This window comes from Mustela lutreola, chromosome 1 (assembly GCF_030435805.1).
Source record: "Mustela lutreola isolate mMusLut2 chromosome 1, mMusLut2.pri, whole genome shotgun sequence".
Classification (NCBI taxonomy): Eukaryota; Metazoa; Chordata; class Mammalia; order Carnivora; family Mustelidae; genus Mustela; species Mustela lutreola.
Window position 1 is genome coordinate 212,968,900 of NC_081290.1, and position 23,639 is coordinate 212,992,538.

At 40.3% G+C, this 23,639-nt stretch overlaps 1 protein-coding gene across 1 annotated transcript in view; it reads right to left on the bottom strand.

Annotated features, from left to right (window-relative positions):
* Positions 1 to 23,639, bottom strand: part of HEPHL1 (hephaestin like 1) — an 89,531-nt gene that overhangs the window by 46,489 nt on the left and 19,403 nt on the right. The window contains exons 3-10 of the mRNA XM_059186348.1: positions 20,811 to 21,023; positions 19,897 to 20,076; positions 15,806 to 16,060; positions 12,537 to 12,705; positions 9,737 to 9,876; positions 9,455 to 9,586; positions 7,639 to 7,850; positions 1,130 to 1,280 (exon numbers count right to left, since the gene is read on the bottom strand). Of these exons, the coding sequence (XP_059042331.1) occupies positions 1,130 to 1,280; positions 7,639 to 7,850; positions 9,455 to 9,586; positions 9,737 to 9,876; positions 12,537 to 12,705; positions 15,806 to 16,060; positions 19,897 to 20,076; positions 20,811 to 21,023 (1,452 nt within the window). The remainder of the gene's footprint in view (positions 1 to 1,129; positions 1,281 to 7,638; positions 7,851 to 9,454; positions 9,587 to 9,736; positions 9,877 to 12,536; positions 12,706 to 15,805; positions 16,061 to 19,896; positions 20,077 to 20,810; positions 21,024 to 23,639) is intronic.

The window sequence follows — 23,639 nt, forward strand, 5'->3', positions numbered from 1 at the left end:
GGCTGGATGTGACCCAGTCCACTGGGGCTTAATGCTTTCTCTTTACAGGCCTGTCTTACGATAAATTTCTTTTGCAACTTAGTTTTTCCATGAAAGAATTGCTATGTTTCCTCATTTCCACTTTATTCCACCCTCCTTTTTTTTTTTTTTTTTTTTTTTTTTGGTTACTAGGAAGGTTGGAAATAAATTTCATTATTCAGGTATAACAACAATTTTGTAGACGATGGTATTGAAAGTGAGTTACTCAGTGCTTTTCATTGGCCCAAGGAGAGACTGTTGGCGTGGAGCACCCAGGACCATAGGAGTCTGTGAGCTGCCTGCTGTGGGTCACTTGGAACCTTGGACGTTTTTGGACATCTTTGTGGGGAAGGGAGATTAGGGACTGTTTTGTTATTCTCCTGTAATATTTCAAAGGCAATACATAGTTATCATCCTTGGTCCTAAAATGAGCAATTTGGCACCTGTTCTCTTAGAGTGCTTGCTTCAGGCCCCTTTGTTGAGCACGCCCTCTAGTAGTTGTTTGAGTTTGGACTCTCGCTCATTATTCTATCACCTTGGGTAATGTGCCCAAGACTAATGAGAATCCTGTGTAATTCACAGCAATTACAAGGTGGCTTGCCACTGTTACAACTGATATAAGAGACACAGAGAAGGGGAATTAAGCAATTCCTTCAAAATAAGATCTGGGATAGGAATGGGTAACGTTTTACAAATTAGCACTTTGGACAGTCCTTCATGTACTTGATAAGAGATGCTTTACTGTTGAATGTATATTGCTAATGATCACTTGGATTATCAGACTTAATGATGTGATTACAAACCCAAGGGAGGGCATTTTGTCAGTAATTTTGTACTTTTATAATGTACTGTGATCTTCGCTAGTTCATGTTCTGTGTGGCTTCATCTCAAGCTGATGAAGTATTTCAGAAGTATTAATTAAGTTTCACAATCTCTCTGGGAGATAGGGAGATTTCACCATACCTTCTGAGATGAAGTCAGGAAATAATTGACACGTGACTGAGAACAATATCCAAGAAACCAAAATTAGGATCATTTAAAACATTCAAAACATTTTCACTTCAAATGCAATTATCCTTTCCCTTATAGAAGGGAAAGTCATTGTTCGTACCATGCATCCGGTTGGAGTTCACAAAATCCTTGTCTTCTTTGTCAACACTGAAGGGGCGCCATGTGAACCTCTGAATGTTTTCGTCAAGATACCTGCTCAAGTTCTCATCAAAGACTGTGAATAGTAGGTAAAATTCCTTGTCTATTCCTTTCTACAGAGAAGAAAGAAATGAATGTATAAAAAGTACAGCTTGGAGGAAACTGTTCTCTCTACTTCACTTTCAAAGTTAACACCAAGTAAATGAGGACCGATATCAGCCCTAGATTTTTTTTGGCTCATTTTGCAAATCGGGATTCCGAGCATGATGCTGATAAATTCATTTTATACCCTAAAATTTCATCTTCTTCATTACATCCATCTCCCTCCCCATTAGACTTGCTAAGAAGAAATAAGTCCTTATTCAGAAGCTTTTCTACACTGTGGGACTCCTGTTTTCGGGCTGGTTGTCACCCTTTTATTTTCCATGCCTCCCCCTCTCGGCAGCTGTCTTCTTGTCCTCACCCCACGCCGGCTCCAGCTACCCTGATCTTTTGTTCTTCTGTGACCATCCAGCTTCACTCCTGCCTCAGCAACTTTTCATGTGCTGTTCCCATTGCCTAGAAGTTTCTCCCCAGTCTTGCCTGGCTCACTCCCTTACTCTGTTCTGTTCTCTGCACAAATCTCACCTCCTTGAGTACCCTTCCCTGACTACCCTGTGTAAAAGAGTAACCTGGCTTCCACCCTGCCTGCAAACTCACCATTCACCCCAACTCTACTCTTCTTCATAGCACTTGTCTCCACAATAATATTTTGTTTATGAATATATGTTTATGATCATTGTCCCACTGCATTGTAGTTTTTTGAGGGTAGGGACATTTTGGGTTCCTCTCTATGTTCCCAGTTTAAGAAAAAAAATGCCTGGAAAAGAGGCACTCTACAAGTTTTTGAATGAAATAATGAATTCACATAACCCATGAGACTTTGCTGAATTATGTTAATATAAGTTGAAATTGAGGGGACCATGGATTACTTCCTACTGTGTATATTCTTTTTTTTTTTTTTAAGATTTTATTTATTTATTTGACAGACAGAGATCACAATTAGGCAGAGAAGCAGGCAGGGAGAGAGGAGGAAACAGGCTTCCCGCTGAGCAGAGAGCCCGATGCGGGGCTCAATCCCAGGACCCTGGGATCATGACCTGAGCCGAAGCCAGAGGCTTTAACCCACTGAGCCACCCAGGCGCCCCCCTACTGTGTATATTCTTAATCAACGTGTTTGAGCATGTAGCATCCTGCATTGTTGAAATATGCTTTTATTTAAAGCTGAACCAGAGAGGTGACTGTATTTTCTTTCCTTCAACCATCTTCCTATCTCTAATGTGTTCTCCAACCCACCCTTTACCCTGCTGCCTGCTCTGGAGGGATCCCCAGCAATGCCACTGATCACATCTTTCACCTACTGCAACTGGACAATACAGTCTAAACTTGGAGTGATCTGGTCCTTGCCTTCCTGCTCAGGCTCATCTCTTGGCCCATTCCTTCTGGCAGTTTGACCAAAGTGAGGCCAAGCTCCTTGCAGCAATCTGAACTTGCTGTTTCTGCAGACCTCTGTCTTTCATGCATGCGTCCCTTCAACTTGAACCTCTGCCACCCTAAGTCAACCTTAAAGTCCTGTTTGGCTGTCCCACCTCAGTGATGCTCTCTTAATGTATTATCAAAGATATGGGTAGCCTTTGCTTTATTCTTGCACCATCCCTTATATTCACTTACTGCTTTTATCATGTGCTGTTTTAGAAGGCAATAATTTTAGATCATGAGCTATGTAAAGGAATAATATAGACTTGAAATTTTTTAAAGTAAAATATAAAAAGTTAGAGAGAAGAGGTCATATGTATATATATATACATATATATCTTTTTAAATATATATCTTTTTAAATTTAAAAATAAGATAAAAATAAAAAACTTTTTAAAAAATGTGTTTGTATACATGTGTATATATATGTACACATATACATGTATATATGTGTATATATGTACACATATATACACACACATATATATGCATATATATACACACACTTTTTTTCACACATTTTTAAAAAAGATTTTATTTATTTATTTGACATACAAAGATCATAAGTAGGCAGAGAGGGAGAAAAAGAGAGGGGGAAGCAGGTTTCCTGCTGAGCAGAGAGCCCGATGCAAGGCTCAATCCCAGGACCCTGAGATCATGACCTGAGCCAAATGCAGAAGCTTCATCCACTGAGTCATCCAGGTGCCCCAGGTCAAATATATTTTTAAAAGAGTATGGTTCTAGACAAACCATAAGAGACTCTTAATCTCACAAAATAAACTGAGGTTTGCTGGGGGGGTAGGCCTTATCCATTCACCGGTGCATGGAATGCATCTGAGTGATGGCGAGTACACCTCTGTGTCCACAGCACAAAGATCTTTTGTGAAGAGACTTACATCAGTATGATTTAGGATCCCCTTAGGGATAAGATGGCTGGGTTATGGACATTGGGGAGGGTTTGTGCTATAGTGAGTGCTGTGAAATGTGTAAGCCTGATGATTCACAGACCTGTACCTCTAGGGCAAATAATACATTATATGTTAATTCAAAAAAAGAGAGTATGGGGTTCTAATGTCATTCTGCTTATCCACTGAGGAAACTGGGGCAAGTGATTTACCCTAAGTCCTAAGTCCCTCATTTGTAAAAGGAGGATAAAAGTAGTCACCACTTCCCTTTTTTGGGGTGAAAGTTAAATTAGATAATATAGGTAAAGTACTCAACACAGCATCTGGCAAATCCTAAGTGCTCAACATTAATTGTGATTATTATCTGTGATTGCAACTGTCCATAAAACAAGAAGGAACTACTGAAAATTGTTGAGTTGAAGAACCTCATCACCTGCAAGTCATTTGGAAGGTACCTGGGTCTATGAGGGTGGGAAATAAACCCAGGAAAAGGTTAGAAAGTAGGTGATAGGACCCTGTGTGATAGTTAATTTTATGTGTCAACTTGACTGAGCTGCAATGCCCAAATATTAGGTCAAACATTACTCTGGGCATTTCTCTGAAGATGTTTTTGGATGAGATTAACTTTTGAATTTGGTAGATGGAGTAAAGCAGATTGCTCTCCCCAGTGTGGGTGGGCCTTATCCAATCAGTTGAAGGACTCAATAGAACAAAAAGTCTAACCCTCCCACAGGTAAAAGGGAATTCCTTCTGCCTTTGAAGTGAAACATTGACTTTTTTCTGCCTTCAGACTCAACCTCAAACATAGGTTCTTCCTGGGTCTTAACCCTCTTGAACTTTTGTGTCTCCTGAGTTTCTTGCTTGCTGATTCTCTCTATAGATTGTGAAACTTCTCAGCCTCCATAATCATGTGAGCCAGTTCCTTATAATATGTCTGTTTCTGTTTACATATATGTCCTTATGGTTCTGTTTCTCTGGAAAACTTGGATTAATCCACCCCACACCGGTGCATGGAATGCATCTGAGTGATGGCGAGTACACCTCTGTGACCACAGCACAAAGATCTTTTGTGAAGAGTACTTACATCAGTATGATTTAGGATCCCAGAGCAGCAGAGAAACTGGGAGGTCTAAATCATGATCCATCATACAACTTTGAGTGTTGAAATGTGGATACCGGAAGTGAGTTTTGCAAATAAGGTTGTCCTAGAATTTTTAGTGTCTATTGCAGGCCACAAGTTTAACGTTTGAGTGTGTGTAACATAGCTTTTTCTGCTACCTAAACTTCTTAATATGAATTTGAAGATGGAGTACTTATCTTGCATTTCATTTATTCAACCATAAATATCAGTTGAGTGTCAACAGTACATCAGACATTGTTCAGGGAAATGAAGATAAGACAAACAACTTTCCTGCTCCCTGCTACTTGTATTCTCATTAGAGGAAACATACTAGACACACAAAAAATAAAAAAAGAAAATGTCCTATGAAAGTCAGGGAATGTGATAGAGTATGACTTTTGCCTGGGTTTTAGGGAAGGCTTTTCTAAGGAGGTGACACGAAGAGCCAGCTATGCAAAGGTCAGGGGAAGGCATTCCAGGCAGAGGGAGCCTAAGAAAGAGGTACTAAGCCAAGGATAAAGTTGGCCTGTTCAAGTAACAACAAGGCTTATATGGGTGGAGTAGAAGTAGGCATGAGGGAGTGAGGGAGATATATCAAAGAAGGGGTCAGAGGTTGGGCACATAGGTCTAGGCTAAAGAATATAGATTTTTATTCTAAGTGTGATAGGAAGTCATTAGAGGATGGGGTTTGTGTGTGTGTGTGTGTGTTATGCTAGTGGAGGGTGTTTAACATGGATATGACTTGATATTATTTGCATTTTAGAAAAGTCACACTTGCTTCCCTGTGAAGAAACAGATCACAGGAGAAACAGGGGCATGAAGAGGGGATGATACATGATCTAGATGAGAGATTGGATGAGGCAAAACATAGTTTTCTTTTGTTTTGAATGACATTGGGAAGACAGCAAAATTTTCAAGGTTGCTCAGATTTGATAATAGTACTGTATCTAGACTAATTTCCTGACCTGGATAATTATGTTTATTTACGTCAGAGAATGACCTTGCTTTTCGGAAACACGCTGAGGAGATAGCAATTCAATAACCTACCTCAAAGAGGTCAGGGGAAAAAAAAAACAACTGAAAAATGAAGAGAAAGCTAATAAAGCAAATGAGGCAAAATGTTTATATTTGGGGAATCTGGGTGAGGGATATATGGGAATTCTTCTTGGGTTTTTTTTTTTTTTTTGCAACTTTTGTGCAAGTCTGAAATTATTCAAAATAAGATAGGCATAGATGGCTGGAGAGAAAGAGAGTCAAAGTAGGGAGTCTGCTTAAGTGGCCAATATCTAATAGATATTTCCATTGTAGAAGGCATGGGTGTTAGTGAAGGGCTCTATTAGCACCTGGTTAGATTCTGTGACATTGATTCACCCCTGGGAGAATTTCCTGGAAAGAGATACAAATACCTCTTTTTTGTGTTATCAATCTGCCTGATGAGAAGAGACCTAAGCTTTGACCTACTGAAGACCTGCTTTAGCATGTGTTTCATAAGTACTTTTCGTATTGAAAAAAACTTTGGCCAAATGGATTTCTCTCTCAGCCAAGTCCCAGGTGTGAGGTATTTCAGGTTGCTATTAATTTTTCTTCATGTAAATGGACTGGCCATGAGTGGTGTTTGACTCAGGCAACAACCTTCCCATGCTACAAGGTGCTTCTAGCAAGCATCCAAAATATCATCAAATGGATGCAATAGGGACAAAATCAGAACTACCTCACAGATGTTTTCTGGCACTCAATTTCCTGAGCTTCAGTATTTTGCTATAGGAAGAAGGGTATTGTATTGGGAAAATAAACAAAGTTGGAAATCGAAAGCCCTCTGTTACCGTTGAGTTTCACTACTTACTACTTGGGGTATCACTCAATGTTTTTGGGCTTCAGTTTCTTTAACTTTAAAATAGGAATGGTAATTCTGCTTTGCCTTATGTAACTTTGGGGTACAGTGTAACTGTTCAGTCTTATTACACATGCATTATTGAGGGCCCACCTAGAGGACCAGTGACACATTGAGCCTCTAATAGATATTTCCACAATTGGCACTTTGTGCAGGGAAATGAAAATCTGAGGAGGACCAAGACACTTTGTGTCCTCTACCTAGAAATCCCCTAGAGCCTAGAAGTGGGTGCTTATAATGCCAAACATTATAAAATATACCATGTAAATAAATAGTCTTGCTATTTCTGATTAGTGAAATAAATTGAAATGGTTATATGATTAGATTTTCCTCCTTTCATCAATGTGTTTAATATCATGTAGTCATAGCTTGAAATACTATGCTTTGCCACACTAGTCAATGCAACCAGCAATGCCTCCAAGTTGGGACTTTCAAGAAATTATCTACATGCCTTCTTGTGCCCTTGACTAGTGATTCACTTGCAGCTTACCGTGGTGAGTTACAGTGGTTCTCTACCCCGGCTACACACTGAAAAGCACTTGGAAATTCTGGTTTAATCGGTTTGGAGCACTGGAATGAAAGATGTTTAAAGATCCCCTTTGTGATTCTAACATGTGGCCAAGTTTGAGAAACTTTGTCCAAAAGAAGGGGTCCCAGTTCACAGTCCACGTAGATCTCTGAAGATTCTAGAATTAAAGCAATGCACAGGGACAGGGACCCACCAAATTCCAGCCACAACAAACAGAAATCCTGGGTTTCTGGGTGGGCATCAGTAACTTTCAGACCTTAAACTTACCTTAAATTTAAATTCAGATCTTAAATTTACAAAAAATAAAATACCCATTCTGTATTTTAAGTCGGTTTTAAGACGAAGGAGGAAAAATCAAAAGAATTTTTTTTCCTAAAAAATTATTATTATTATTATTATAAAAAATTATTATTATTATTATTACACCATATTATCCTCTAATCCCTAGCCATATTACTGCCCTTTCCCATATACAACCCTGAGGAGAATTTAGTGCCCTTTGATGGCCTACCTGTGTCCCATCGGCATTGAGAGTACCCTTTTTACAGACTAGCAAGGGCCCCAAAAGGCCAGCACTGGTGTCCTGGATAGGCTCCACCGCTGAGAAGTAAAGATAGGTCAGACAGGGGGGATCACCCGCTGTCGGGCTTACACTCTCAGGCACCGTCCACTTGTATGTGAAGGTTTCACCTGGATTCACATGAGCCCCTGGCTTCAGAAATCCTGAGCAGATGAAAGATGAAAGATGAAAGTCACTCTCAAAAAAAGAGCCAAGAACATTAAATTTGTCAGACTGGGTCTTCCAGCCCTGGGGCCTCTCTCTGATGTATTTTGTAGAAGGGCAGTTGTTTCCAGTTGTGTATCTTACCAGGGAGCTCACTGCCACAGTCTGTTGTTATGAGATAGAAGCAGCTTATATCCAAGGGTTATCTTCTTCCAAGATTTCATTTAGTGTCTCTGCAGATACTCTTTCTTATCCAAATACTAGGGTTAGCAAATATGAAAAGAGTGATAATTGCCTCTCTACCAATTAAATGTAAATCCACAAATTCTCATTGAGTGTCTTTGTATGTGGAATACATTGTACTCAGTACTGCAGAGGGTACCCCAAAAAGTTAAGCAAGAGCCCTATCCTTAAACAGTTTGAAATCTAGGTTGAACTGGGAAATAACCCAAATAACCATGAGATAGAGGAGGTAAGGGAAGACACAGGCTGACAAAGTTGGTAAGTGGCAGGTCTGGGATTCAAACTCAGGGCTGTCTGATTCTAAAGACTTGGCACTCAACCCACACATTGGAGTGCCAAATGAATACGTTGAGTCTCTCCAGCCAGGCTGAGGCCAAAAAGTCTCTGCACCTTGTCCAGAGCTTTACAAAATGGTACCCAATAAATTTGCTAAGGTAAATGATAGAAAATACAGACATTTGGGCTGTTACTGGTGATGTTCCTACACACACACACACACACACACACACACACACACACACACACACAGAGTGACTATGAGCACTCTGACCAAGGAGAAAGTACAGGTAGGAAAGAGGTTGCTACAGGAGCAGGGAATGATGATGGGTCTGGGGAGGGGGAATTCTCCCTCCAGTCCTCCCTCTTCTCTTCTCTTACCATCACCTCAAAGCCTGCTCTGAAATGGGCCTAGCCCCATCCTTGGGCATGAAGTATCCCAGACATTTGTGATGTCTGTTGCAGGGAGGGGGAAGACTTCCAAGGAGACTAGGAGGTTCCCAAGAGCAGTATCATGAGTGGAAGCCGAGTTTCTGTGGCCATTGGGCAGAAGCTCCCTTTCTTACATGTAGGGAGTCTTTGCTACCTACTCTGTGATGGGGAGGGCTGAATATGATGGTAAGCACATAAGACTGATTGTAGATAAATATTTGTCAACAGAGACAGAGCGAAGACCATGTGTAGGATTTTGATGTCAACCAAACCCTGGAAATTAGATTTTACCCTCAGCTGTCACCCACAGAATCCCGTGTAACCTGCGGCTGAAAAATTTTCCATCTTAGGGAAGTGGGGGTGACTGTGAATGTAACTCACTTTGAGACTTATTACATTACTGCGGGAAAAGGAAAGAAATGAACATTTCCTAAGTGCCTACTGTGGAGCAGACCCCACTCTGAATTTTCTCGAGCTCCTTTCGAAGCCCTGTGAGGTGAGTGTCACCATCTGCGTTAGTAAGGAAAGAGTAAGACACAAGCTCACACAAGCTCTCAGGGCTGGTAAGAAAAGCATATGAACCAAAGCTACCCAGTTCTAAGTCCTCTGTTCCTTCATCCTCTTTCCTCCACGAGGTCAGGCTGAGACTCACCATCTATGTTTGGGGCTGCATCAGAGGCCTTGTCATAGATCACGCCATGGGGCAAAATACTGTAGACTTTGTCGGCTTTGTTGGCAAAGGTCACTAGCAGGGTATCACCCACCTCTGCCCGGATGACGGGGCCTGAAAGATATCAAGAGGAGGAGGGAGAAGAGGATGAAAAGGGGCAGAGGGAAGTGAATACGGGCAGGAGAAGAAGAATCATTCCATGTACATATATGCCCCACTAGACCTCTCCCCCCATTCAAAACATGACAGATGGTTTTATTCTACCAAGAATTCCAAGATGGGCTTCTGCCTCAGAGAGTCTCTTTCTTCGAGTAAAAGTTGCATCAACATACTCCATATACTGAGCCTTCCAATATTTTCCTCCAATTCTGTTGTCCCCTTGTGTGAAGTAGAACTCGGAGTCACTGTGTAAAGAATAGGAACCTGACTGAGACCACATCTCTACATATCCACCAGATGCCTTAATCATGGAGCTTCCTTCCATTATCTTAGCTTATTCACCCACCCATCTCCCCAGGAAAGATGGCCCAGTCTTCAACCAAGTTCCCAGGAATAGTCAGGCAGCTTTGAAAGTCTCCAGAGGGCTGGATGGTGGTCAAGCTCATTCCTTTCTTAGCCACCATACTTTCTTCCCCAGAGGTCCAGCGACTGAAGAAAACACAGGTGAACTCCATACTTACCGGCGCTGGAGTCCCAGAATGGCGTTCTACAAAGTAAAGAGCTAACCGGTTTCTTTCCAGAGTAAGTACCCCTCTCTCTCTTGCTCATGTCAGTATGAATATTCTCTGCTTTTAGTAAGCTCTTTCATATCTGGCATGATTAAGGTATGGAGTGTCTAGTTAACCAAATAGTTTAGTCAATGGAGAGTCATCGTATAAACTGTATACATGACATACCAAATTCACTACAGTGGTGTGAATCCTAACTAGCACTGTCTCTCGAGGCCTTAGTTTTGCTGATGGTACCACCACTCTTGCAGTCACACAGTCTGACTTTGTCTTCTTTCTCTGCCTTATCTCCTTATCTTGTTCATCCTTCCTTCTCTGCACCCTTTTTGCCTCTTTTCCTTGCCTTTCTCCCCACTGCCACAACCCCCGTACCTGCCCCCTTCACCTTGTGTTTGAACGAGCCTCGGCTCGTTCCAGGTTCTCCCTCAGTATACATGCTACTACAACACTAACCTCCAAGATGGTAATTTTCACTGCCATTTCCTGCTCTAACATCTTCACCTGCTTACATCCTCCAATCAGATAAAGTTCAAAAGGATTATAGGACCTCTGGGGTTGAGATCCAGTTTACCCAATCCTCTCCCTATGGCTCTAGGCAAACCTCCACTCCCCTGTACAAATTCCCCATCCCGTCATTTTGATCTCACTGACCCCTGTATCTAAAATTTCCCTCCTAATGATTCACTTACATAAACTCCACTATTCTTTAAGATCTGCTCAAGTCCCATTTCCTCTGTGAAGTGTTCTTTGGCTATCTTAGCTCTCTCTGAACACCCAGAGAACTCACTAGTCCAAACAACTCATCTTGATCTTATTTGTAACTTGCCAAGTTATTTTTCTCTGTGCATACAGCCTCTTTCTGATCCAAGGCTGGGAACACTGCCTTACACCTCTCTGCAACCCTCATGTCAATTTTTTTTTTAAGATTTATTTACTTATTTGACAGACAGATTCCAAGTAGGCAGAGAGGCAGTCAGAGAGAGGAGGAAGCAGGCTCCCTGCTGAGCAGAGAGCCCGATGCAGGGCTCGATCCCAGGACTCTGGCATCACGACCTGAACCGAAGCAGAGGCTTTAACCCACTGAGCCACCCAGGCGCCCCTCATGTCAATTTTTATGTTGTGTTTTCATATATCACATTAATTATCAGTTAAATATGCTTTAATATTTCCTTTTTTCTTCTTAACACAGAGAGAGAGATAGTGAGAGAGGGAACACAAGCCGGGGGAGTGGGAGAGGGAGAAGAAGGCTTTGCACTGAGCAGGGAGTCCGATGCAGTGCTCTATTCCAGGACCCTGGGATCACGACCTGAGCTGAAGGCAGATGCTTAATGACTGAGCCACTCAGGCACCCCTAATATTTCATTTTTATAAGGTGCTTCAGAATTCTGGAAGGCTTCTAAGACAAAATTCCCAATGCCAATCTCATTATTCTGTTTACAGAGAAATACTAGCCAATCTAGAGTGTTGATATCAAACAGGTTCATATATGGTTCATATGGATTCTTTAGGTTAGGTTCAAGGGCATCAATCAATCAATCAATCAATAGATTTACGATGAAACAAATGACGGGTATCTTATCCATCAAAAAGAGAATTTTAAAAACACTCCCTCCAACACAAAAGGAATCATAGGGTAATAACGACCATTCTTGGTATCATACTGCACATTTTAAAATTATTTCACAGACATCATTGCACAGGATTCTATAATAACAACTCACAGGGTCCACATCCACTTACTTAATAGATTGTTAGATTTAATTTGAAAAATACTACATGCTATGAGAGGAAAATGATTAAAGACTTGGGAGTCAGGGGCAGCATTACTCAAGAGGTAACATTAGGATTAGATTTTGAAGGAAAATTTACATTTTGCTGGATAGGTAGGAAAAGGACACTCTGGGTAGAGGGGGCATAACTTAGCAGGCTGTCCTTGAACCACAAAGGGTAACTTTTGTTGGCCAGTTCACCTCCACTGAAAGAGAGCCCTGTCTTATTCTCTCTTCAAAACACATGTGCAAAGGCCTTATTCTATTCTCTGGCAGCTTAGTATTTCCCGTGGCACTTAGCATTGCAATTTACACCCAGTAGGTGCTCAAGAAACGTTTCATGAATGAATGAATGAACGTAGTGCTTTAATATAACCAGCCAATCATGACACAATAAATACTCCACCAATTCTCAGCCATATGTACATTATGGGGCTCAGAACCCTTTAAGTGGTGTCATTGTGTCATCTATGGAGAAGGGCTGGGGATACCAGTGAGGTCCCAGGTAAAGGTCTAACAGGGTTCTCTCTTATGAGAAGGCTAGAACGGCCAGCAAAGAGTACTTACCTGCCAGAAGCATTTAGGGGAAGACCACTGAATTTGTTATAGCCTTGAGGAGCATAATCCCAAAGGACTTTTTCAGCCGCTATAAAGTAGTGCCTCTGTTGACCCTTCATTTTGGGGTGAGGAATATCACCTTTGCAGTTCCCAACATTATATTGTCCCAGCATGCCAGCTGCAGAAGAGAGGAAAACCACAAGCCAGAGCATAAATGCTCACAAAACAAATCTGACAGGAGAAGACGGCTAGATTTGACTTTGTAAACATTGAAGGCAAAAATTTTTCATTAAAAATTTCAAGAATATATTTCAAACAGAAAATCAATGAAATACATGAAAAAATAACCTAGACTAAAAAAGTAAACAAACAAAACTTTTGTACAGAAAACAGGACCTTAATGAAGTTAAAAGGGAAGGATAAATGGTGAGTGGGGGGATATTTTAACCCATAGGACAAAAGATTAATGTGTAAAAATATTTGGCAAATAAAAAAGAGGAAAGTCAATCTCCCAGTGGAAAATGAGCAAGGGACATCAATAGATTATTCACAAAATCTTTCTAAATACCATCGACCTATAAACACATGAAAAAAAAAAGTTCGATGTCAATAGTAACCAAGCGACACTGTTGCCCATTTATCAGATTGGTAAAGATTGGAAACACTAACAATTCTCAATGTTGGCAGATAATGGGGAATGCTCACACCCTAAGGGCAAAGAGTAAAAGGGAATTTGGCAATGCGTATCCGTCCATAACTTTAAGAGCAAAAACAAACTCTTTGACCCAAGAATTCTAAATCTAAGAGTTTTCCTAAAGAAATATCAGACAAATATCAGACAAAATTGCAACATATCTGTAAACTGAGGATTTCAGTATGGTTTATCATAGCCCCCCCCGAAAATGGGGGGAAAATACAAGTATTAAGCCATAGAGTTTGGGTTGGCTAATTCATCATCTCCTTTGAAAGGACACTGGGAGGATTAATAATGACAAAGTAGCTCTATATTCACTGACATGGAAATATATTTCTAATATATTAATAAGTGGGAAAACTAAGATAAAGGGCAGTAGTAACAGATTCATTTCATTTTATAAGTAACATGCATTTGTGTATAAAAGTCTAGAAAATAGAGAAAGAATGTTCCTCAAAATGTAACACCATTATCCTAAGACAGGTTTATTGATTTTTAAAATTAAGTGTATTTTCTAATTTTTTATGATAATTTTTTTCTGAGGGTATGGACAATTTAAGAAAAACTATATTTCAGTAATGTACAAACACCAGCTTATGTCCACAACCACTGTCCCTGCTTCGCAATCTTACTAGTCTCAAATAGCTGCAAATGCCTTGATTTTAGAACTAGTTTCTTCCTACATATAAACAGCATGAGGCCCTGTAAGAAAAGGAATCTTGCAGTAGGAACGCTTAATATCCACTCTCTTAGGAAATTTCGAGTACACACTACAGTATTGACCATAGTCACTATGCTGTACGTAGGCCTCCAGAATGCATTCATCTTGCATAACTGAAACTTTGTACTCTTTGAGATCTCAAGTGTTCTTAGCATGGACGTGCACTTACACACAGATAACCATGCGAGGTTACGGATATGTAAATTAGTTTGACTGTGATGATGAGTTCACAGTATGCGTATATCAAAACATCAGGGGTTGTTTTGGGTGGCTTAGATGGTTGAGCATCTGACTGGGCTCACGTCATGATCCCAGGGTCCTGGGATGGAGTTCTGCACTGGGATCCCCGCTCAGTGGGGAGCCTGCTTCTAGAACCCTCTGGCTCTTTCTCTGTCTCTCATGAATGAATGAATGAATCAATCAAGTTTCAATCTTAAGTATATGCAATTCCTATGTGTCATTTATACCTCAATAAAACTGGGGGTGGGGGAATAAGAATGGGAATCTTGTCTTGATCACTTTGTCTTCCCAGAACAGTATCTGGTACATATTTACTGATCCACTCAACATTTATTGACTTGAATTGAATTGGAATAACCCAAAAGACTAATGTTAATACAAGATGCTTAAGGTTGACAGAACAAGAATGTGGTATCAAAGATGCCCTGGAGAATTGCATCCCTGTACCTGCCAGTGACTGTGGGTAATGAGTCGGTATCCAAATTTAATCACACATTACTTCTCCCGTGTCTATTCCACTGACACCTTTTTAAAAATCTATTTTGTTTTCACCATCTTAGGCCAGACTTTTTCTATATCTAACTCTAATGTTGACAATGCTTCTTAGCTAGCATCCAATGGCCAGAATCTCTCCATCAAATCCTTTCTGCACACAGATATCATACTTATCTTCCTAAATTGCTGACTGATTATGTCACTGATGTGCCTAAGGACGTGGAGGAACCCACTTGGCTTTCCAGACACAGTCCTGACTTCTTAGTCTTGCCTTTTAAATCTCCTCTCGCTAGGCTCTACCTCTGTAGGCTTTTCTCTTATCACTCTTCCGGCATAAGCCTATCGTCCAGCTGCATAGAGACCCATTCTGTGTGGTCCCAAGGGACCAAGACTAAGTCATTCAATAGGCATTTAAGTAAAAAAAAAAAAATGTTTATCATGTAAATAATAGGATTTTGCAACTATCATTGGATCTTGTCTCAATATACAGAAGAGCATTCTAACAGAGCAGCCCAGGGATGAAAGGGGTTGCTACAATTACTTCAAAGAGATGTCCAAAAGGAAATTCAAGAATTGGATGGTGGGTTGGTCCAGATGATGTATAAATTTATCTCCAATGCTAAAATGTTATTTTTCTATTTACAGTTGCTCATACAGAATATGTCTTTTTTCTGCTTCATGGTGCTAACTCTGTCTGGGAAGCCTTTATTTCCTTCTGCATCTGTTCAATTCCTACCCATATTTCAAGACTCAGCTTAGGAGCTAATTTCTCAGGAAGTCCCTCTGCTTGTTCTAGAGAAATAACTCTAACAAACAAAGAGCATTTATCTTTCTGCCTAAAATTTTACTCATTTGTGAATTTCTAACTAATTCTAGCTACTAGACCGTAGGCTCCTTGAAGGTCTTACCATTTCTTTCATTCACCTCCAAGCTTTTTTATAGGGAGTTGATGAATAAATATCTGTTGACAGGATGACAAATAAATGAGCATTGTACATTTTCCTCTATATTCAAATTAAGTATAACACAAGAACCTATCTAACAACAGACACTGAACGAGCATCATTGTGTGGTATAATTTTCTCCCTCGAAACCTCCACACACTACACTGGTCTTCGTTCTTTTTACCTTGTAGATGATCACTAACTTGGCAAGTTATCATCCACTTCCCAGGATTCTCAACTACCATTTCCGTTGTCAGGAAGGTGGCTGGGAACAAGTTGACAACATCAGTCCGATGCCCTCTGCTGATGAATGTGTTGCCATAAAAATAGATGGAATGGATGTCTATCTCATTCCCCATCCCATAGAGGTGCCAGGACACTGATTCACCAACACACATCTCAGGCTCTGGGAGGTTTCCAAAGAGGTATCCATTAAGGGCTGAAAAACAGAAACACACTGGTGGAAGAGTCTCCCCTGTAGAGGCGGTAACACACTAACATGGCTGAAAAATTAGCCCTGATCGTCGGTTGTAATGTTTTTGTGCAGAAAAGCATGGCTCCTTTCATAAGCTATGGTCCCAGAAAGGAATGAAAGGTACTGGGTTTTTTGAGAGAAAAGCACTTAATAAAAGTAGAGATGAGCACGCAGGAAAAACAGCTTTGGAGCTGCTGTGTGAACACAATAATGAGGTCAGAAGTGAACAGAACACTGCTCAGACTTTCAGGATGGCTCAGCCACTTCCTCCAAGGATCCTCCATTTTCATACCTGACTTCCCTACAGGACTGTGTTCCCTGACATTGGAAACCCTGTGTCACTCATTCCTCAGCTGTCAGGACCCAGCAGAAAAGCAGGCACATAGGAGCTACTTAATTTAAGTAACCAAAGTGAGCAGGAAAAAAGAAAGCAGGGAGAAAAAACAGTTGGTATTAGGTCTTGCTGGGCTGGAAGTCCGAGACTTGGGCTGGAAGTCCGAGACCTCATCTTTTGAATCATCTGAACAGCACAGGACTTGAACAAGTGCAAAAGAAAACTTGATTCAGAGTTGGTTTTTTGGGGGGGGGGGGTTGTAATTTTATTTTTTTTTTCAGTGTTCCAAGATTCATTGTTTATGCACCACACCCAGTGCTCCATGTAATATGTGCACTCCTTAGACCCCACCAAGAGTCATAACATCGTTTCTTAGATTCAAACTGAGTGAAAAAGCAATTGTTACTAAGATAACAATGATTAAGGCAGCACAATCGATCTAAATAATTTTAGTAAATTTAAATAAAATTATCAATAAATCTTATATTGATTGAGCATCTTCTATGGACTAGTTTTTGTTGTTTTTTATTTTTTAAAGTTTATGTTCTTCTATTCTTGGTTAGGTCTCTTTTACTATTAGATTGATAAAGAAGACTGGTTTTTTGTTTTGTTTTGTTTTGTTTTTAATTTCTTTTCAGTGTTCCAGAATTCATTGTTTATGCACCACACCCAGTGCCCCATGCAACATGTGCAAGATTGATTGTTTGCAAACATCTACTTCTGCATAAGGCTGATTTTTATTTTTATTTATTTATTTTTTAAAATTGTATTTATTTATCCATCTTAGAAAGAGTGCATGAGAGACAATATCCAGCAGACTCCGAGTTGAGTGTGGAGCTTGACAAGGGGCTTGATCCCATAACCACAAGATGATGACCTGAGCTGAAACCAAGAGTTGGATGCTTAAACAACTGAGCTACCCAGATGCCCTTATTTTTTATTTTTTTAAGAGTTTATTTTTAAGTCATCTTTATACCCAGTGTGGGGCTCAAACTTACAACCCTGAGATCAAGAGTCCCATGATCTACAAGTAAGCCAGCCAGGGACCCCCAGGCTCATTTTTATTTTAAATACAGTCCGTATTTGCTTTATGTAATTGATTCCTTTGTGTTGGACATTTTCATTTGAAAGAGTGAGAGGAATTCTGTGGGCAGCTGAGTTGTAAACTATCATAGTAGTTTTCAGCAAGATTTGAGATCATTGCCACCATTTTGTAAATCACGTGGGTAAAAGTTGATTGGATACAGCAATGTCTAGAATTTAGGTCTTTTTTTTTTTTAAGATTTTATTTATTTATTTGACAGAGAGAGATCACAGTAGGAGAGAGGAAGGGAAGAGATCACAGAGAGAGGAAGGGAAGCAGGCCCCCTGCTGAGCAGAGAGCCCGATGTGGGACTCGATCCCAGGACCCTGAGATCATGACCTGAGCCAAAGGCAGCGGCTTAACCACCTGAGCCACCCAGGCGCCCCTAGAATTTAGGTCTTTCTTTATTGCATCCTTCACTTCCTTCCCTGCCTCCCTCCCTTCTCTCCTTTACTTCTTCCTTCCTAAAATATTGTCCAAACACTAAAATACTCCCCTCACACAAGGTTGCTGAAATACCACTAGAAAGAAGAGAAAGGGTGTGCGACGCCATAGAAATCGTCAGTTACTGACGCTTATACCTTGACGCACTTTGGAATCAAACACAACCAAATTAACATTGATTTGCTCTGGGCTCCTCCTTGAAGGAGTTGTTTCTGAGCTTCTCTCAAGCAACTCTGGCCCTAAATATCACTTTGACCTTAGGCAAGGCATTGATGGCCTCTCTCTCTTATTTTTTTTTTTTTAAGATTTTATTTATTTATTTGACAGACAGAGGTGACAAGCAGGCAGAGAAGCAAGCAGAGAGGAGGAGAGGAAGCATGCTCCCTGCTGAGCAGAGAGCCGGAAGTGGGGCTTGATCCAAGACTCTGGGATCATGACGTGAGTCAAAGGCAGAGACTTTAACCCACTGAGCCACCCAGGCACCCCAAATCATTGATGGTCTCTTGACTTCAGTTTCTTCATCTGTAAAATGGGGAAGATCAGGTGATCTTCAGCTCCTTCCCTCTCTCTGATTTTATAACTAAATCTTGGTTAGGGTGGGTTCTGAGAGATAGAGAAGCAAATATGGAGGAAATTTATCAGTGAATGACATAGGGTGTTTGTTTACATTGAAGATGTTCTTTATGTTCATTAGAACTCTATGGGAAAACAGAATAATGAGACTACTTAATAATCTCCACATCCTAAAATTCTGTATTAAGCCACTCTTCTGCAAAACAGATGTGAGTAAGTAGTCTGTCTTGATGGAAAGGATAACTATAGAAATTCACTATTTACAAATATGGGGTCTGGCACATAGTGAATGCTCAACAAATGTTGATTTAAAGATTGTCTAGGAGGGATACCTGGAGCTCAGTCTGTTCAGCATCCAGCTGTTGGTTTAGCTCAGATCATTGTCTCTGGGTCATGAGATTGAGCTGTGTTGGGCTCCATGCTGGGTGTGTAGTCTGCTTAAGATTCTCTCTCTTGGGGGGCACCTGGGTGGCTCAGTGGGTTAGAGCCTCTGCCTTCGGCTCAGGTTATGATCCCAGGGTCCTGGGATCGAGCCCCACATTGGGCTCTCTGCTCAGCAGGGAGCTTGCTTCCTCCTCTCTCTCTCTCTGCCTGCCTCTCTGCCTACTTGTGATCTCTGTCTGTCAAATAAATGAATAAGATCTTAAAAAAAAAAAAAGATTCTCTCTCTTGGGACACCTGGGTGGCTCATTTGGTTAAGCCTCTGCCTTCGACTCAGGTCATGATCCCAGGATCCCTCCCACATGGGACTCCTTGCTCAGCAGGGAGTCTACTTCTCTCTCTGCTTCTGCCTGCTTGTGTGCTCTCTCTCTCTCTGACAAATAAATAAAATCTTAAAAAAAGAAAAAAAGATTCTGTCTCTCTCTCAAAAAAAAAAAAAAAAACTAAAAAAAAAAAAACAGAATGGCTGGGAAATATAACAAATTCACAAGTATGTATTTAAACACAGCATACAATGTGATTTTTGAAATTTAGCAATCATTCAGGAAATGGTTACTGGAATAATGCAAAATGTTGCAAACCACAGAATTGTTACATGGTGGTGATTCATTTTCCTTTCTCCTGTCTGGATAAACCTACCTATCCTCTCTAGGATCACCTCCTGATTCTTTCCTGATAATAACTAACCCTTCCATTTTCTGTACCATAGCTTGTCATATTCAATTCAGGGGATATCTATTGCCTCATCTCTTCTCAGATTGTTTTATGTTCTCACATGGACTGTGCTTTATCACTTCCTAACCATTCTTATCACGTTATCAATCCTAGAAAATCAGGTTAGACTTTCTGTGTTTCTTCATCCCTCACAGTATCAGATCCATAAAAAGCATTCAGTATATATTTGATAATACTGGAGACACTCACCATGCATTTTGTTACTTCTCTGGAAAACAGCATCTTTTTTGTCAACTGAATCAGGGTCAGTGCAGAAATGTCTGATATTTTCATCAAGGTACCAGCTTTGGTTCTCATCCACCAGAGTAAACATTATAATGAACTCTCGGTCCACATCTGTCCTTGCCCCTGAATATTTATTCAGGACACCTATCCAGGGGGGACATCCAAAAAAGTGGAGAAAAAAGTTCAAAGTGAATCAAATCAAGATGATTTTTGCCTTTTGCCAATGGTATCAGGTAAGTTTGAAGTTGGCCAAAGACTTATAGGAACAAGAGTGATCACAACATGAAAGCAGCAAAGGATTTTAATAGAAATGACAGAATCATAGAAGAGAAAAGTCATAAAACAGAAGAAGCCCTCACAACCAGAGGCTTGAAAACCTTGCTCCTGGAGGAAGCCAGTGCTACTGACAGAACACAGACACACTAAGGCAATTAACAGGGAAGAAAATCACAAAGTGATCATGCATGTGAAATATCAAAACAAAACCAAATCTAGCCATTTGGCTACATTCCTCACTTTCCTGTGTGTAGTGTTGGGCTGGCATGAATGGCTATCAGTATGGTATATCCCTGGTTTGCTTTCTTTCTTAAAGCAGTTAAGTTTCAGAATGCTATGATGTTTCCTTGATAGAAGTCTGAATTACTGTACCCCTGGGGATAAAAATATATGTTTATAAAAAATAAAAAAATTTAAAAAAAAAAAGAAGTCTGAATTACTGCCCCTGCTGTTAGAAGAATCTAACCTTCTATGTTAAAAGAATCTCCCTAATCTTACAGAAAACGTGGAAGAAAAGGTACCTTCAAATGGAGCAAGGAAGGGAGGCAAAATACATTTGGGAATAGGCTTCTGTGTGTGTTTGGGGTGGAGGAGCTCCTTACCTTCCTTGCACACCAGTAGCGGGCCAATTAACCCAGAGCAGATGTCTTTAGGAGCATCAATGTGTGAATGGTACACCCAGGTCAGACAGTTGGCATCCGCTGGAGCAGGGGCATATTCTTCTCTCACTGGCCAGACATAGGTGTAGTTTCTGCCAGGAGGAACCATATCATCATTCTTATTTCTTCCAGAAGTTCCATCTGGGTATAGGGCTCCTTCCGAGAAAAGATAAAACATAGTTAACCTACAGAGATCGCTTGGTACAGGGAGCAGAGCTCACTGAGCTTTGGAATCAAATAATTTTAAATCAAATAAATTTAAATTTGTTTCCTGTGGGATTGGGGAAAGTTACTTAAATTCTCAATACCTTGGTTTTCTATCAGCGAAGCTAGAATGTTGATACCTACCCCACAGGGACCTGAGAACTAGCTGACATGATGTGTATCAAGTGTCCTGCACAAAACCAGATGCTTAATAAACATTCATAAGGACCCCTTCGAATGGGTCTCTTGTGTCAATCAGGAAGATTTGAATACACCTCACTTAACATCAACTCAAAAGGGAAAGGAGAGGGGTGCCTAGATGGCTTGGTTAAACATCTGACTTTGGCTCAGATCATGATCTTGGGGTCTTGGGATCAAGTCCTGTGTTAGGCTCCCTGCTCAGTGGAGAGTCTGCTTCTCCCTCTATCCCTCTGCCCCTTCCCTCCATCATGCTCTCTCTCTAATAATAAATAGTAAATAAGAAGAAATAATGAAGTTATTGGGCACTTGCTACTGATTCAGCACCTGTTTGAGTTCTCACGAAAGATAGGAAGGAAGAGTAAGACATTCATCCTCCGTTCTGTTGAGCTGACCAGAATAGGAATTATTATTATTATTATTATTATTATTATTATTATTTTAAACTTTTATTTATTTGACAGAGAGCGAGATCACAAGTAGGCAGAGAGGCAGGCAGAGAGAGAGGAGGAAGCGGGCTCCCCGCTGAGCAGAGAGCCCAATGAGGGGCTTGATCCCAGGACCCTGACCTGAGCTGAAGGCCGAGATTTAACCCACTGAGCCACCCAAGTGCCCCAAGAACAGGAATTATTAGCACATGGGACAAGTGGAGAGTAAAATAGGGTGCTGTGTTAAACACTATTTGGGGTTTTGCTAGGTGGAGGGGTGGTCTACCACAGAGTGGGTAGGGGTTTATAGGCATGGCATTCCCTTTCTCTGTTTTGTAAATTAAGATTGCACAAGGGTTTTCAATTAAGGAAAGTCCACTGCTAAAACTAGTTTGATAACCACCTGGATAGATGGGAGGAGCTGGATGGCACTGGGGAGAAGGCCCGGGGGGTGAGGTGCCGAGGAGATGGATATGGACACACCCAAATTCATTCTCTGTTCTTTCACTTATTCACCATCCATTCACAAACCTGCAATCCCGAACTCCCTGAACTAGGCCAGTTTTCTAAAATGAATTCACACAGAGAGAAGGGCATTATAACCAATGGTTAAGTTCAGAGCTATTGAAGTTAGACTAGTGGAATCAAATCCTATATCCATCTCTTGTTAGCTATAACTTGGGAAATTTCCTTCTCTTCTAGTAGCCTTGGGTTCTTATCTGGAAAAGGGTGGTAGTTATCAGACCTATCTCAGAGTTGTTGAGGCTTACATGACATAAGATCTACAATACATTTATCACAGCACCTGGCATATAAGATTTCAGTAAATCACTTTTTCATTCATAGCACTTGCCCAAGGTTTTAATTATATATGTATAATATTGTGTGTATAATTGTTTAATTAATGTCTGTCTCTCAATTTAGACTACAATTCCACACACAAAAAAAACCACCCAGGGTTTTTTGTTCATAATTTTGTATGCAAGGTCTACCTCAGTGCTTAGTATAATGGGTGCTCAGTACCTATCTATTGAATAAAATAATGAATGAGTGGCATGATTGTACACCATACACCAAAGCCTTGTGAATAAAATGCATAGCTTTGCAGCATTTGAATTTGTATATGGAGAGACTGAGCGTCAGTAGCTGGGGGAAGGTGGGTGGATAGTGGACTTGTCTAGAGGCTTCAACTGAGATCACTCATTTTGCTTTGATTATATGATACAAATCAACACAAGTAATAATTTTTCTTGAGAATCTTTTTTGCACAATTTATTTACATGCTTTCTTTTTGCTCTTTATTATTGGGAAGTATTGATGGCTATTATTGAAAGGTATTGATGGCTATTATTGAAAGGTACTCTGGAAAGGCTGGAGTCCCCAAACAAACCCTTGGTGTCACCACTCAAGATGAGGAAGATCATTTAGAATCCAAAATATACCGTGAATATAAAGTAAAAAGTGATTTAGGGTGAGATAGCTTATTAAGTTGTTCTGTAAGTTATTCCCAGGAAGGAATTTTGATTTGTCAAATCAAAATCAAAATTTTATTTGATTTGTCAGTGGAATTTTGATTTGTCAAAGGTTTTGAGCAATATAACCTAAACAATATAAGAATATTTTTATTTATTTTTTTAGAATAAGAATATTTTTAAAAACATTCATTTGGTTTTATGTATTCTAGAATGTGTGGGCTTTTAGAAATTCAAATATACAAGTTTTCACCCCATCAAGTTTGAGAATATTGAGGATTGGTGAAGTTGTAGGAGAAACAGGCAGGCTCATAAACAAATAGCAGAAGAGTGCACAATTTTTTGGAGGACAATTTGCCGATTCGTTTCGAAAGAAAGAAGAAAGAGTATTTGAAAATAACCAGCGATTTTATTTTTAAGAATTTACTCCAGAAACATCTTTGAGAATGGTTTTCAAAATACATGAACTG